The sequence below is a fragment of the Chiloscyllium punctatum genome, chromosome 26, assembly GCF_047496795.1.
Source record: "Chiloscyllium punctatum isolate Juve2018m chromosome 26, sChiPun1.3, whole genome shotgun sequence".
Classification (NCBI taxonomy): domain Eukaryota; kingdom Metazoa; phylum Chordata; class Chondrichthyes; order Orectolobiformes; family Hemiscylliidae; genus Chiloscyllium; species Chiloscyllium punctatum.
In genome coordinates, this window is record NC_092764.1 from 48,980,793 (window position 1) to 48,996,735 (window position 15,943).

The window sequence follows — 15,943 nt, forward strand, 5'->3', positions numbered from 1 at the left end:
TGTTTATTTAGGTTTTAAAACCAGGACAAAATGATTACTAGCTCAGAAAATTCAATTGGGAACCATATTTGGAATATTTGAAATTTTCTTTATGTACATTCTACTATATTTCAATTGAAGTGTTCCAATTGCAGGAAAAAAATGTTTATTTGGATTTAAGTTGGAAATTTTGGGCTAACAAAGAGCAAATCATCCTTTCTGCTCTTTCAGCCAGTTTGCTAAGTCCCGATCTCAAATAGCTAAGGTCATTTCTGAGGCTCTTTACTGTGATTAGTTGCTTAACAATAATACATCAATGTTAAAAGGCACTTGTTTCTTGCTTTGTTTTCAGCAAACTGCTTTTTTTTAAAATTCAAAGGTATCGCAAATGAAAATGGAGGAATTACTTTCATCCCAGTTCAACTCAGTGTTACAGGACAGGCCCAGTCTGTGACAAACTCCATTCAACCCCTTACTGCTCAGACTCTTGCCAGTAGTCACCAGTTACCCGGAACTACAGTGCAGATTGCTGGACAGGTATCAATGCAGCAATCCCCAGGACAGAGACAAAATCAATGCCAAATAGCAATGAGCAGCAAACCAAAAAAGACCGGCTCAGTAGCTCTGTTCTTTAGAAAGGTATGTTTCTTTATAGTTATGAGAGTGAATGTTTCAAGCAGCAATCAGGTCTTGTACTGTGCTTTTTCTCTTCAGATGAGCAACATTTGTCACAAATTAAATGGTAAATTATCCTGAATTAAAATTGGACAACAGCTATTTGTCATAGGTGCAGGTCATTAATGTAATCTGAGGAGGCGGAGGCTAGATATAATGTGATGTTGTTGAGGGAGGGAATTTGATACTATTTTCATAATGTCTCAGATTATTCTGTTTCTGCTGCTGTTAAACTAGGTTTATCATTTGGCAAGTATTCGTCTGCGTGATCTCTGTGCAAAACTGGATATTGCTGATGATTTGAGGAGGAAAATCTGGACATGTTTTGAATATTCTTTGGTCAACTGCACTGATCTGATGGTTGATAGGCACTTAGATCAGCTGCTGATGTGTGCTGTTTACATAATGTCCAAGGTAAAATCTGCATTGAATGTGACACAATGAAAAGTTAGAATAAATAGCATATGTGGAGATTTATGTTTTAAGGTTCCTTTATTAATTAAAAAATCTTTAAACGTTATTTTAATGACCTATTATCTATATGTTTTCAATAAAGGATGTAATATTTCTGAAAAACATTCTACAACATCCTATAATCGTTGCATTTCTGATATAGCAAGAGTATGCTATTTTTTAAACATTGCAGTTGTAAAGTTAGTTAACAATGTGAAGCCTGTTTCAACTGATCTATTGATCCTCTCTCCAACACATGGGCCTACTGTCCTTGTATGAGACAAAATTAAAGTCACTAACCATGTATACTCTGTTGTGTACGTATGCCCTAATCCCTCCAATTTAGCATTGAAATAAGATGGTGTCACAAAATATGACAAAGTCCAAGCTTCAAGTCTGTTCAAACATACATACCTTCCTGCCAATATTTGTGATTTTAAAAAAATCTTGTTGCAATAAATACATTTTAAGTATTTTAGAAGAAAATAAAATAAGCCTGTTGCACTCAATAACACATGGTATTGTTTGGTATCAAGTTGTTAGTAAAGCATATTTGACCTTCCCTTTCTCCAGGTGTGTAGATTTGGCTACCATATATTGGAATAGAACTGACAGTGGGCACGCAATGGGAGAACACATCCAGATTTTGAATGTGCCTTTTGCCGATATCTGTTTGCACCAAATGACTTGCTAATCACATTAATAAAACATGGAATATAAATCTGGCTGTAAGAAAATTCAAAATTCCATAAATAATCAGGGCCTGAGGCAAGTGCCAAACATACAGCATATATTGCTCTTTAATATGAAAGTTAAGAGTTTTACATAATCCAACTATCATTCATGCACTCTTAAGTAAAGAGATACACTCTTGAGCAGAAATCAAAACGTGGCCTAACAAGTCAGTTTTGTTTAAGGGTTATACACTAAGGTACAATGCATCCAAATGGCTTTAATGTTTTTTCCATTGCATTTTCATCCTTCTGCCCAAACACATTTCAATCATATTAATAGTTCTTTTCCCAAATTACTGAACCTTATTTGCAGGTTCTCTGCAATTGCTCAGCATGGTGGCAGGGGTTAAGTTTTGACTTTGTAAAGAGGGGTCTTGGCAAATTGTCAACCAGTTTTCCATCTCTACTTCTATTTCCATTGATTTTCATATGTTAGAAAAACAGTAATGTGCACTGTGCTTTGAGTTAATATAAAACAACACTTTATTTTTAGGTAACAAAAGAGGATAGATCCTTCCAAAACATTATGCGTAGCTATCGAACACAACCGCAGGCCAGCAGCAATGTAAGTATTGTTATTAAAGTTTTGGGATACATTATAGGAGTAATTTGAGAAGTTATGGTGGGCGGCACGGTGGTTAGCAATGCTACCTCACAGCACCAGAGACCCGGGTTCAATTCCTGCCTCAGGCAACTTTCTGTGTGGAGTTTGCACATTCTCCCCATGTGCTCCTCTGTTTCCAGTCCAAAAATGTGCAGGTTAGGTGAATTGGCCATGCTAAATTGCTTGTAGTGTTAGGTGAAGGGGTAAATGTAGGGGATTGGGTCTGGGTGGGTTGCTCTTCAGAGGGTTGGTGTGGACTTGTTGGGCCGAAGGGCCTGTTTTCACACTGTAAATAATCTCATCTAATCTGTGTTAAGTATAGCACACATGAAAGGATAAAGATGATTTGAACCAATGATCACCAGTACTTTCTACCACATGGATATTGTTCTTTGTGTTATTTCTGGATATGCTGTATGCTGCAATGATTGTGAAGCTCAGCCTACAGTTCCATTACCTTTTGTATCATGCAGCTGTTGCGAACAAGATGAAACTAGTTTGGCTTGGTTTAGCAATTCCCATCTTCTGATTCATTGAACAATTGGGTGTGTATTTACCTTGTGTTGGTTATTCCTGGGATTTCTTGAGTAATCTGTCTATTGAGAAAACATAGAAGGTGGTTGTGGAAGCAGGACCATCTCTGGGCTGTCACTAAACTTTTAATGTTAATGAAACAAACCTGTGTGATCCTTATTAATGGTGAAAATCTCATGGATGATTAATGACTACAAGCAGAGCTCTGCATAAAGATTTACATATTACAAATGATGCTCTAAACATTACTGTGCTGACAATGGAATGTTTAACAGTGAGTGGACAAACCTGTTCACATTATGTTAAAGACAGCTGCCAATGCTGAACAGTGTCACAGCTACATGAATTTCTGAAACAACCATCTCTTTCAGAATGACTTAATCCATACTCAAAATAAACAAATGTGGATCCATAGATGTTATAAAATCTTCATTTTAAACAAACTCTCTCAAGCTGATGCCTCTAAGTCAGTGTGATAACTCTTTCTTACAAAACTGTTTCCAACTTGCATGAGCTATTCCACATGGTCAGTATCACACTGCTTCTGTCACTTTTCAACATTCACACTCCCTAACTGGAAATCAGCAAACGTCAGTGCACAGTCTGCATTGTTTGCAGGCAAGGAAATGACATTTAGCCAGGGGCATCACTGGTCAGGAAGAAGTGTTTGGGGCAAGTGTGTGTGTGTGTGTGTGTATGGCAGGGCGGGTTGGGGCTGGGGGTCGGGGGTCAATCAGCTTAATTGTTATCCAGGAGTAGCACTAGGTTTTTGATTGATTGTTTCCTAGGAAATTCACATTGCTAGGACTGGAGGGTTTGAGTTATAGGATCAGGCTAATGTTATAAATTTAGTAGCCAGTGGGAAATGGATCCAATCTAACCAGGAGTTGGCAGTTAATGTCTTCATTGAGATTAAGTTTTGTTTGGATATGTTTATAATTCTTTTAAGCATTAATTTTTTTTTCTGATTATTAACCCATAACATGATGCTTGCAGGATTAAAAAAAAACATTAGAGAGAGGCTGTAAAGTCAAATTCAATCAGGAATAATTGTTCAAAGCAGGAAATTTTAATTAATTAAAATTAATTAAATTTAATTACTCACCTGTAATGCAATTTACTCAGTTTCTGGTTCCATTGACTTCAAAAAACTGACTATCATGCAAAGTGTATAATTGGTGTACAGAGTGATATCACTCAGAGGCATTTCTATCCCTATAACTCTTCAGAGGAACCCCAGCCTTTACCAAGTGAAAAAACACACAACACCAGGTTATAGTTCAACAGGTTTATTCAAAAGTACTAACTTTTGGAGCACTGCTGTTTCATCAGGTAATGATACAGCAAAGGTTTTGGACTCCAACACCCCGGGGAAAAACCTTGGCTGTTCATCCTACCCATGCCCCTCACCATTTTGTAAACCTCTCTCCAAGTTCACCCCTCAGCTTCCGATGCTTCAGAGAAAACAGCCTCAGTCTATTCAGAATCAAATCCTCCAGTCTCAGTAACAACCTTCTAAATCCTTGGAATGGCACGATGGCTCAGTGGTTATTACTGCTACCTCACAGCACCAGGGTCCCAGCTTTGATTCCAGCCTCGGGTGACTGCCTGTCTGTGTGGAGTTTGCACATTCTCCCTGTGTCTGCATGGGTTTCCTCCTGGTACTCTGGCTTCCTCCCACAGTCACAAACATGTGCAGGTCAGGTGAATTGGCCATGCTAAATTGCCCACAGTGTTAGGTGCATTAGTCAGAGGGAAATGGGTCTGGGTGGGTTACTCTTCGGAGGGTCGGTGTGGACTGGTTGGGCTGAAGGGCCAGTATCCACACTGTAGGGAACCTAATCTAATCTTCCTTGCCTCAGTGTGACAAACCTGTCCAGCCATGTCAGCAAGTGCTCCCTAAACAACCTCCATATTTCTATCGTGCATTTCCCTGAGACCATCTGTTCCCAATTTAGGCTCCCCAGTTCCTATCTAATAGCATTTTAATTCTCCCTCCCCCAATTAAATCCTTTCCTATATTGTCTGCTCCTATCCCTCTCCATGAGTATAGTAAAGGCCAGGGAATTGTGATCACTATCACTGCTGTGCTCTCCCATTGAGAGATTGGACATGGTTCGTTGCCAAGCACCAGATCCAATGTAGCCTGCCCTCTAGTCAGCCTATCTACATATTGAGTCAGGAACCCTTCCTGGACACAATTGACAAAAGCTGCTCCATCCAAACTATTTCAACTAAGGTGGTTCCAATCAATATTAGGGAAGCTAAAGTCACCCATGACAACAACCCTGTACTTCTGCACCTTTCCAAAATCTGCTTCCCAATCTGCTCCTCTATTTCTCTGTTGCTATTGGGGGGTCTGGGCTGATAAGTGTCAAATGGAGTTCAACCTGTAAAAGTGTGAAGTGATTCATTTTGCAAAGTCAACTTTGAATGGAGAATACAGGGTTAAACGCAGGATTCTTGGCAGTGTGGAGGAACAGAGGGATCTTTGGGTCCATGTCCAGAGATCCCTCAAAGCTGCCATCCAAGTTGATAGAGTTGTTAAGGCGGCGTATGGTGTGTTGGCTTTCATTAGCTGGGGAATTGAGTTTAAGCGCCGTGAGGTTATGCTGCAGCTCTGTCGAGCCCTGGTTAGACCATACTTGGAGTGTTGTGTTCAGGTCTGGTCGACTCATAGGAAGGATGTGGAAGCTTTAGGGAGGGTGCAAAAGAGGTTTACCAGGTTGCTGTCTGGACTGGAACGTATATCTTATGAAGAGTGGTTGAAAGAGCTAGGGCTTTTCGCATTGGAGTGAAGAAGGATGAAAGGTGACTTGATAGAGATGTACAAGATGATGAGAGGTATAGATAGATAGCCAGAGACATTTTCCCATGGCGGAAATGGCTATCACGAGGATAATTGAAGAAAGAATTTTGGGGTGATGTCAGAGGTAGGTTGCTTGGAATGCACTGCCAGCATTGGTAGTAGAGTCAAAGATACATTAGGGACATTTAAGCGGCTCTTGGATAGGCAAATGGAAGATGGAGAAAGTGAGGACTGCAGACGCTGGAGATCAGAGCTGAAAATGTGTTGCTGGAAAAGCGCAGCAGGTCAGGCAGCATCCAAGGAGCAGGAGAATCAATGTTTCGGGCATGAGCCCTTCTTCAGGAATGAGGAAAGTGTGGCAAGCGGGCTAAGATAAAAGGGAGGAGGGACTTGGGGGAGGGGCGTTGGAAATGCGAGAGGTGGAAGGAGGTTAAGGTGAGGGTGATAGGCCGGGGTGGGGGCGGAGAGATCAGGAAGAAGATTGCAGGTTAGGAAGGTGGTGCTGAGTTCAAGGGTTGGGACTGAGACAAGGTGGGGAAAAGGGGAAGTGAGGAAACTGGAGAAATCAGAGTTCATCCCTTGTGGTTGGAGGGTTACTAAACAGAAGATGAGGCGCTCTTCCTCCAGCCGTCGTGTTGCTTTGGTCTGGCGATGGAGGAGTCCAAGAACCTGCATGGCCTTGGTGGAGTGGGAGGGGGAGTTGAAGTGTTGAGCCACAGGGTGATTGGGTTGGTTGGTCCGGTGTCCCAGAGGTGTTCTCTGAAACGTTCCGCAAGTAGGCGGCCTGTCTCCCCAATATAGAGGAGGCCACATCGGGTACAGTGGATGCAGTAAATGATGTGTGTGGAGGTGCAGGTGAATTTGTGGCGGATATGAAAGGATCCCTTGGGGCCTTGGAGGGAAGTAAGGGGGGAGGTGTGGGCACAAGTTTTGAAGTTCTTGCAGTTGCAGGGGAAGGTGCCGGGAGTGGAGGTTGGGTTGTTGGGGGGTGTGGACCTGATGAGGGAGTCACGAAGGGAGTGGAATGAATGGTATGTAGGTTAGTTTGATCTTCAAGTAGGATAAGAAGTCGGCACAACATTGAGGGCCAAAGGGCCTGTACTGTTCTATGTTCTAATTATAAGTATACAATTACACTTCACGACTATACTTGGTGAGATGCTAGGAGGGTAATTTGTCTGCAGTGATCTACTACTTATATGGATGAATTCATAATTAACTGTTCTTTGCTCTTTTCAAAATTGAAAGATACACAGTATTCTATTTCCCTAGGGTTATATTGCTTTGTAGTCTGTATGACTTATAAAATTTAGTATCTGTTGTGAGTTAATTTGAACAATGCATTGCACAAATCTTCGGGTACTACATAGTCAGTCAACACTTCAAAATGAGGTCCATAAACCGATTTCTAATAGGAAATGCATGAAACCTCACCTTGTTCAAGAGATTTATGTGCCAGATCTAATAAGCACCAACAAGATGCAATACAAAACGATGATGCAGCTCAGTCAACTCCACAGCTAAATACAATATTAAAAGTGCTAGTGCCAGCACTACTAAGAGGGATCATGATCTGCTTAAAGGGTTTTACTGCATTAGTTCCCCTGGCTGTTGAAACATTTGTATGTGTTTCTTGCGCATTAAGTAATGTTGAATTGTCTTTTTTTATTCATTCATGGGACTTAGGCATTGCTTGCCAAGCCAGCTTCTGTTACCTATCCCTAAATGCCATGGAGAAGATGATGTTGAACTGTCCTCTTGAACCTGTACAGCCCTGGAGTGTGCAGTTATGCACCCAGTGGTTCCAGGGTTTTGATCCAGCCACAGTGGAGGAATAGCGATGTGGTTCCAAGTCAGGATGGTGAGTGGCTTGGATGGGAACTTGCAGGTGGTGATATTCCCATTTGTCTGCAGTTTTTGTCCTTCTACTTGGTAGTGGTTGTGGATATGGAAGGTGCTGTCAAAGGAGGCTTGGTGAATTAGCACAGTACATCTTGTGAATGGTAAACACTGCCCCCTATGTGTCAGTGGTGAAGGGAGTGAATGTTGAAGGTGGTGGTTGGGCTCCTTTTTGTCCTGGATAGTGTGAAGCTTCATGAATGTTGTTGGAGCTGCATTCATCCAGGTAATGAAGAGTATCCCATTACATTCTGGCTTGCATCTTGTAGATGGTGGACAGGAGTTAGGGAGTGAGTTACCACAGAACTCTCAGCCTCTGACACAGTATTTATATGGTTAGTCCAGTTCAGATTCTGGTCAATGGTAACTATCAGGTCCTTGATGGTGGTGGATTTGATGGTGATAATTCTATTGAACATCAACAGGAAATTTTCATCTGTTGCAGATGGTTATTACTCAGCCCTTTGTGTAGCATGAATATTATTTGTCATTTAGCATAATGTTGTCCAGATCTTCCTCCATCAGGTCTGCTTCAGTATCGGAGGAGTCACAAATGGTATTGTGCAATCGTCAATGCTCAATGAACAATCCCACTTCTGACTTTATGATGGAGAAATCATTCATGAAGCAGCTGAAGATAGTTGAGTTTAGCATATGATCCCAAGGAACTCCTTCAGAGATGTCTTGGGGTGGAGATGTGTGACATCCATCCACCACAGCCACCTTCCTTTCTGCCAGGTATGTCTCCAACATACACTGCAGTTTTGCAAGGAATCCCTGGTACTACACTCTGGAGTTCAGCTCTTTTGTCTGTGTTTGAACCAAGTGATCTCAGACACTGCCCCTGGTGGAACCTAAACTGCGAATCAGTGAGCAGGTACTTGAAAAGTATTGTTGACAACCCTTTCCATATTACTGATGATGAAGTTTACACGGATAGCACGGTAATTGGTCAGCTTGGTTTTGACCTGCTTGCTTGTTGTGCATAGGACATAGTGCAAGAAAGAACTACCATCCCACCAGTCTCCACATCCAGTCAATTGTCCTTACACACTTCTGCCAACTCCAATTAGAGCCCACCACCAAGAACATCTTCCCCTCCCCATCCTTCTCTGCCTTTCCCAATTATTGCCCATTCTCCCCACCGACACCCCCCACCTGCACTGTAAAAGAATCAAAAGCTGCTGCATACCACCCCCTCACCTCCAGTGAGGGCCCCAAACAATCCTGCCTCTCCTCTAACTTAGCTCATTGTATCCAGTGCTCCCGATGTGATCTTCTCTACACCGGGGAGACCAAATGTAAATTCAGGGCACGTTTCGGCGAGCATCTCAGCCAGACCCACAGGGGCTGACCTGACCTCCCAGTCACCACTCATTTTAATTCCCCTTCCCTCTCCCTTTCTGACATGACCATCCTTGAATCAAACTGCAAATTGGAGGAACACCTCATCTCCTGCCTGGGTAGCCTATAGCCTAGAGGACTCAACATTGAGTTCTCCAATTTCAATTAACCTCCCTTCTCATGCCCAGACTCCCTTCCCACCCCCTTCCATTCCTCCTATTGACCAACAAGGTCATACCCTCTACCCATGTTCACCTATCCCTACCCCCCCCCCCCCAATTAAATCATATTCTATGATAATTTAATGTCATAGAACTGTACATTTAGAACTAATCATTCGTGTAGAGAATGTTTAGACCTATCTATTGCAGGTAGTCCTGTGTTGTAACTGCACCAACTTCACACCTCATTTTTAGGTACACTGAAAATGTGTTGCTGGAAAAGGGCAGCAGGTCAGGCAACATCCAAGGAACAGGAGAATCGACGTTTCAGGCATCAGCCCTTGTTCAGGCCTTATATTAATTTTCCTTGCCCTGAACAAGCTCTGAAAATTTTTCCCAGAGCATGGAGTTGTAATCCAAGTTACTTTCCTCACTGTCCACCTCAATGGAATCTTGATCAGGCAGCCCAATGGACTCAGGAGTGGTAAATAGAGTTCAATTCAGATAACTGAGGTGCTGCAGTTTGGGAAAGCAAATCTTAGCAGGACTTGTACAGTTAATGGTAAGGTCCTTGGGCTTGTTACTGAACAAAGACAGCTTGGAGTGCAAGGTCATAGCTTCTTGAAAGCAGAATCACAGGTAGATAGGATAATGAAGAAAGCATTTGGTATGCTTTCCTTTATTGGTCAGAGTATGGAGTACAGCCATTGGGAGGTCATACTGCAGCTGCATAGGACATTGGTTAGGCCACTGTTGGAATATCGTGTGCAATTCTGGTCTTTTTTCTATCGGAAAGTTGTTGTGTAACTTGAAAGGGTTCAGGAAAGATTTACTAGAATGTTGCCAGGGTTGGAGGATTTGAGCTAAAGGGAGAGGTCGAATAGGCTTGGGTTGTTTTCCCTGGAGTGTCAGAGGCTGAGGGGTAACCTTAGAGGTTTACAAAAATATGAGGGGCATGGATAGGATTTTCCCTGGGGTTATGGAGTCCAGAACTAGAGGGCATAGTTTTTTTTTTTGGGGGAGGGGGGGGGGGGGGGGGGGAGAGGAGGAAGGAAAGAAGGGAAGAGATTAAAAAAAAAAGAGATCAAAGGGGTAACTTGTTCACAGAGGATGGTATACGAATGGAATGAGCTGCCAGAGGAAGTGGTGGAGGCTAGTACAATTGCAACATTTAAAAGGTATCTGGATGGATATATGATTAGGAGGGGTTTGGAGGGATATGGGCCGGGTGCTGGCAGGTGGGACTGGATTGGGTTGGGTATAGGTCAGTATGAACTGAAGGATCTGTTTCCATGCTGTACATCTGACTATGAGCATGCTTGTACTTTAAACTGACTTATTTTGTACTCTGAATCAATTTTAGCAATCTAAAATTATTTGAAGGTTCATAAATTTATGTTCCTCATATTACTTAAATGCAATGCCCCACACCTCTCATTGGTATTTTCTAGGAGTACAAGTAATGCATTCATTGAATTACTGTTCTTGCTAACACAAACATCTCTTGGCAAGTTGCAACAAGAGTACCTTCCCCTAATTCAATTTTTGATTAATTTCCAGAATAGACACTGTAGAGAAATGTCTCCTTTTGATGCTAGCTAAATTACTCTAAAGTACTGGTCCCAAGTCACCGTGACACAACCAGAGTGTGATACTGTACTGTTCATGCAGAGGCTTGTGGGGGTTACATTAAATTACTAGGCTGAGTGGTGAGCTCCAAAACTGAAAAACTCAAAATATAAGAAAGTCTTTTAAAAAAAGGGGAGGGAGAAATCAAGAGAGAAAACAAAATTAAAAGATGTGGATTTTATTCTTTTAAAATCCAACCCGATTATTTGTATTAGGTTTATCAGCATAAAATTTGGATTGGGTTTGTTGAATTGAATTAGATTCCAATGTCTTGCTTTGCTACTTCAGGTAAAACCATGGATTTTTTAAACTTAAATTTGATTGAAAATAATGATTTACCAGTTGCACTGCAATTCTGCTATTTAAACTGTAGAAGTATTAAGTCGATTTTTGGGTGAAAGTCACTGGTTCTGAAGTTACTAGTTCAGGATTGCATTAATAATATTCTAAATCATGTTTAATGAATCTTACAAGCATTTTCACAAGGCTTATTTTATATATTTTGAAAGGACAGAGATATTTTATACATCATGAATTTGAGCCTTTAGGGGAATTATTTCAGTTCATATGGTGAACTGAAGGTTTCACATTTCTGGAAACAGTTTATTTTGGCTCTTTTATTTCTTATAACAAGCACAAAAGACTGACACCTGGGAAAATAATATTTAAAATCACTGGCAGTACATTTACATTCTTTCCATGTTAGTTCATGTGTTCTAGATGTAGCTGAAACGGATTTAAGCATAAACTATAAATTGATAGATACTGCTTACAAACATACAATGACTTTTATAACTACCAACAAGGCTATTTTTAAATACAATTGATGCTACATGTTATAATTGTCAAGGTGTTATTAAAAACTTGTGTATTTAAAAATGCAACAAATGCTATGAACCTGTATCACAAACTTTAGCTGAGAAGCTAGGAAGTTTGATGCACATATACCTTTGTTAGTGATATGGCATCAGGGACTACATGAAAATGGACCCAAATTAAAACTTTGGTTTGCTGATCGGCCTTCACAGAAAAACTCCATGTCCAATCCATGGGCTGTTCACTTAGAAAAATACAGAAATCTAACTCCCAGCCCAAGTCAGTTAGTTTATAATTACTAATGCAATGTTGATGCTTTAATTATCATTAAACCAGACAATGCATAAATGCACTGTATGTACAGCAAAGCAAATCTGATCACCAGCCTGTATTAAGTCAGGTGATTTCAGTTGGGACATTAGTTTTATTGGCTCAGTATCCTCAAAACAACAAAAGGGAAAACAATCTAGGATTCCAAACCTGATCTCTATCTATTTATCCCTGTGGGGAATATGCATGCATGAACATTGAATGAGAACAGAATTAGCCTCAGCTGTGCTCTTCCTTCCAGCTAACCAGCATTAAAGGTCTAAAAGAAAACAGCCATTTCAGTGAAGCATTGGGACACTGCTCATACCTGTGAAACAGTAGCCATTTATAAACGATTGCCTATTGGAGTGTAGAAATACAGAGCAATTTATCTTCTACTCAAAAGTAAAGAGGTTCACTTTGATGGCTCATGATTTACATTCATGACCAACTTCCTAACCCAACATTATTGAAGAGAGACTAAATGGGATAAGCCTTGGGTCTGACTAGTATGCAGGGGTCAGGAACATTTGATTTTAGATTAAAATAGCTCACCATTATGCATTAATGGATGAAGACTATTTCCTGACAGCTATTGTCCCTTATTTGTGACATCTGCAAGATAGTTGTGTAACATTTTTTCATTTTTTTTTAAACTAAGATGTCATAATCAGCCACATCTTTAACTAAGACTCTACTGCCAATATTTAAGACTTAAGATTAAGAAAAGCAGAAAATATGCCAGATCTATTTACTTTTCTTCAGCAATCTGTTAATTTATCATCCGCGCCAGTGTATTTTGCTTTTATGGAACTAGTTTAGTTTAATTGTAACCAAATAAAAAAAAAGAACAGGAATTAACAAATTCATGTTCCATGCTCTTTAACAGCTTGTCAATTATTGCACAGTGTAATGATAGATGGAGAAATTCCTAGTTGTGGAATTTAGAAAGAATGAACAAGACAATATATTGCATCTTTTGTTTTGAAGTCTGGTATTAAGAGAACAGGATAAAGACTGGAGTAACTGTGGTTTAAATTGGAACAGTGAAGTTTGAAGGGCACTGACCATGCTGATCCTGATGTTAAAAAGCTACACAATATACATGGAAAATAAAAGCATTTTCTTGCATGAGGAATCAGAGGTGTTAGAACAGTAGTCAGACCTTGTACAGTACAAAGGGAATTGTTTGTCATCAATATGCAGTGATGCTTCATATTGGATTGAAATCACCTTCCTTACCACTAAATCCTACCCACCCAGCCATTGGTGAATAACCAAAACCTTTCAAGGGTGAAAATGTTCACTTTTACATTACTGCAATCCAAAATGTAATAAACTGGTTTTTGTGTTAAGTTGTTGCATGTAACAATACAGTAAGCTTTTAAACAGGTTATAAAATTGTGCCTGTAGATTTACAGAAGTGTGCTGCTAAAAGCTCGAAGACGACGGACCTCAGGTAGCAGTGACAGTAGTGGTCGCCAGGGCTCACCAACTGAGACTAGCAGAGACAGGAGTAAGTATTTCAAACACGTGTCCTTATAAGTACAATTGTTTCTACACTGGGGCACATACGGTTTCAGAATTTTAAAAAAATTTGCCATAAACCAAGATAGGGTTTATATAAATATGCCCATTTTAAATATTGTTCTGCCTTTGGTGCAGATCTGTACACATGTTCTGAAAACTTTAGGGTATCATGGTTTGTAAGTCACTGGTTTGCTGTCTCCTGGGATACATTTTAATTAATCACTACAAGAAGAGGTAGAATTCAGAACCTGCACTTGTAATCATACAAAGTTAGCTGAAATTAGTTTCAGGAATGAGCTTACATAGTTTTGTTTAAAAGACATGAACTGATGTAGCTTCCAAGAACCTTGATTAACAAAGTCATTCTAAGCATTAGCCCAAGTTGCAGTTGATTCATTTCAATCAGTATTCTGTATATTGCACAGGAGGTATTCCCCAATTGTCATTTGAGTACTTAATATCTCACACACGTGACTGGAGAAAATTAAGCAATTTTCCATTTGAGCTGAAATTTATCATCCTTCCCACTGCCTCAATCATTTCTTTCACCTATTCCTGCACAATGTTTTTTCTAAACTCTCCATTCTTGAAGGCAGCAGGTTAAGTGTCAATTTTGAGTTGTTTCATTGAAAAGGTTCTGTGCAAATCTGTTTTTTCTCCTGTATCTACCCTGCGCCCATGGTGCCCCTCACCTATTCTACCATTCACTATACCTGGAACCACTCTCTACTGGTTGAATATCCCAAAATGGAATGATATTCCTATTGGCTGAAGGCTGTTGTGAACCTGGACAAGCATTGCCAGGCTGGAACTGCCTCCTACTGTCTCTTGACATTTGTTGCACTACCACTAACCTGGAATCACTCTGAAATCAGCATGCCATATCCTAGTCAGAACCTCCCCTTGATGCCCAGCATATTTAAAATGATACAGCCAGTTGTTCCTGACATCAATTTAATCTTGCTGGCCTCATGTAATTTTGCACATTATTCATTATAGCCAATGCCATACAGGCCCTGAAAAGAGTACGCAACATTTTCTGCCTGAAGATGCAGATACCATTAGCATTGTACCCCAATGAAAGTACATTTTTCTCTTTCCACAAAATCCTCTTTTCCCTCATCTAGTATCTCTCCCCTTCCCGCCCCCCCCCCCCCATCATGCTACTGATATTAGTACCATGTAACTAGTGTGTTTTGAAAGTTAAAATTTCTTTGGTCATTTTTGTTGCAAATTGTTTTATACAGCTAGCAGAGACTCTAGCCCAAACATGAGGTCGAGCAGTACACTTCCTGTACCTCAACCTAGCAGTGCACCACCTACACCAACGCGACTAGCTGGAGCAAACAGTGATATGGAAGAGGAGGAGAGGGGTGATCTCATTCAATTCTACAATAATATCTACATCAGAAGAGTCAAAGCATTTGCGTTGAAATATTCCTCATCAAATATAGAGAATGGGGTAAGATGTAGCTTGTACAAGTGGAGGTTTTAAACTTAAAATGGTGTGGTATTGTACTTTTTTGTACAATTATGACAGCAGTTTTATTTCTGAGTTGAAAGTTTGTCCATTCAAATTCCAATCCAAGGAATGATCACAAAAATCCAGGTGGACATTCCATTCCAGAATGAAGGTGCACTATGAGAAAGTGAGGACTGTAGATCAGAGTTGAAAAGTGTGGTGCTGGAAAAGTGCAGCAGGCCAGGCAGCAATCAGAGGAGCAGGAGAATGTAGGTTAAGATTACCTAGGAGAAAGTGAGGACTGCAGATTCCTGAAGGGTTTATGCCCGAAACACGATTCTCCTGCTCCTCGGATGCTGCCTGGCCTGCTGCATTTTTCCAGCACCACACTTTTCAACTCTGAAGGCGTACTGTCTTTCTTAGAAACGTTAAATTGAAGCTTAGTCTGCATGAGGTGAATGTAGAGGAAAATACTATTCTTGATTGAAGAAAAATATCAGCCAAATAGCTAGCATAAGAAAAAAGCTAACTGTCCTACAACTCAATCGCATTTATTTCACAAATGTACAATTCCACACCCATTCAAATGTTGTAATAATAATAATAAAAAAATAATGTACCTAACTTGTTGCAGAACTGTGGGAAGCATTCACATTTCTGAAACTAAAAGATGAGTTTCAGGTGCTGGGTTCTTTATTCAAAGTTAGATCCTTATGTAAATTTTTTAGCACTACTGTCAGACAATATTTTTCAGGCTCAGACTAGGCAGCAGATCAAGAACAGCAATACCGTATCACAATTTATCCTGTGTTTGGCAACTTTTACATTCCTGTATTTGGTTAAATTGTATGGTGTAGTTCTCAGATTGTACCAGCAGAGAGCATTGAAAGATGTATAATTAGTGGTAGGAAATGTTATAAAAACACATCATATGCTAAATGGAATCTTAACAGAACCAAACAAAACTTTCACTTTGTACCAATGAGGTCTTCCTCCAGGTTTTGA

General features: G+C 40.3%; 1 protein-coding gene across 4 annotated transcripts in view; it reads left to right on the plus strand.

Annotated features, from left to right (window-relative positions):
- rbl2 (retinoblastoma-like 2 (p130)) overlaps nucleotides 1-15,943 on the plus strand; it is a 143,772-nt gene that overhangs the window by 124,134 nt on the left and 3,695 nt on the right. For 3 of the 4 annotated variants that reach the window (XM_072547361.1, XM_072547364.1, XM_072547365.1), the window contains 5 exons: nucleotides 332-618; nucleotides 892-1,068; nucleotides 2,335-2,406; nucleotides 13,360-13,462; nucleotides 14,724-14,938. In XM_072547361.1, the coding sequence (XP_072403462.1) occupies nucleotides 332-618; nucleotides 892-1,068; nucleotides 2,335-2,406; nucleotides 13,360-13,462; nucleotides 14,724-14,938 (854 nt within the window). The remainder of the gene's footprint in view (nucleotides 1-331; nucleotides 619-891; nucleotides 1,069-2,334; nucleotides 2,407-13,359; nucleotides 13,463-14,723; nucleotides 14,939-15,943) is intronic. The other variant, XM_072547362.1, reaches the window with a different exon arrangement.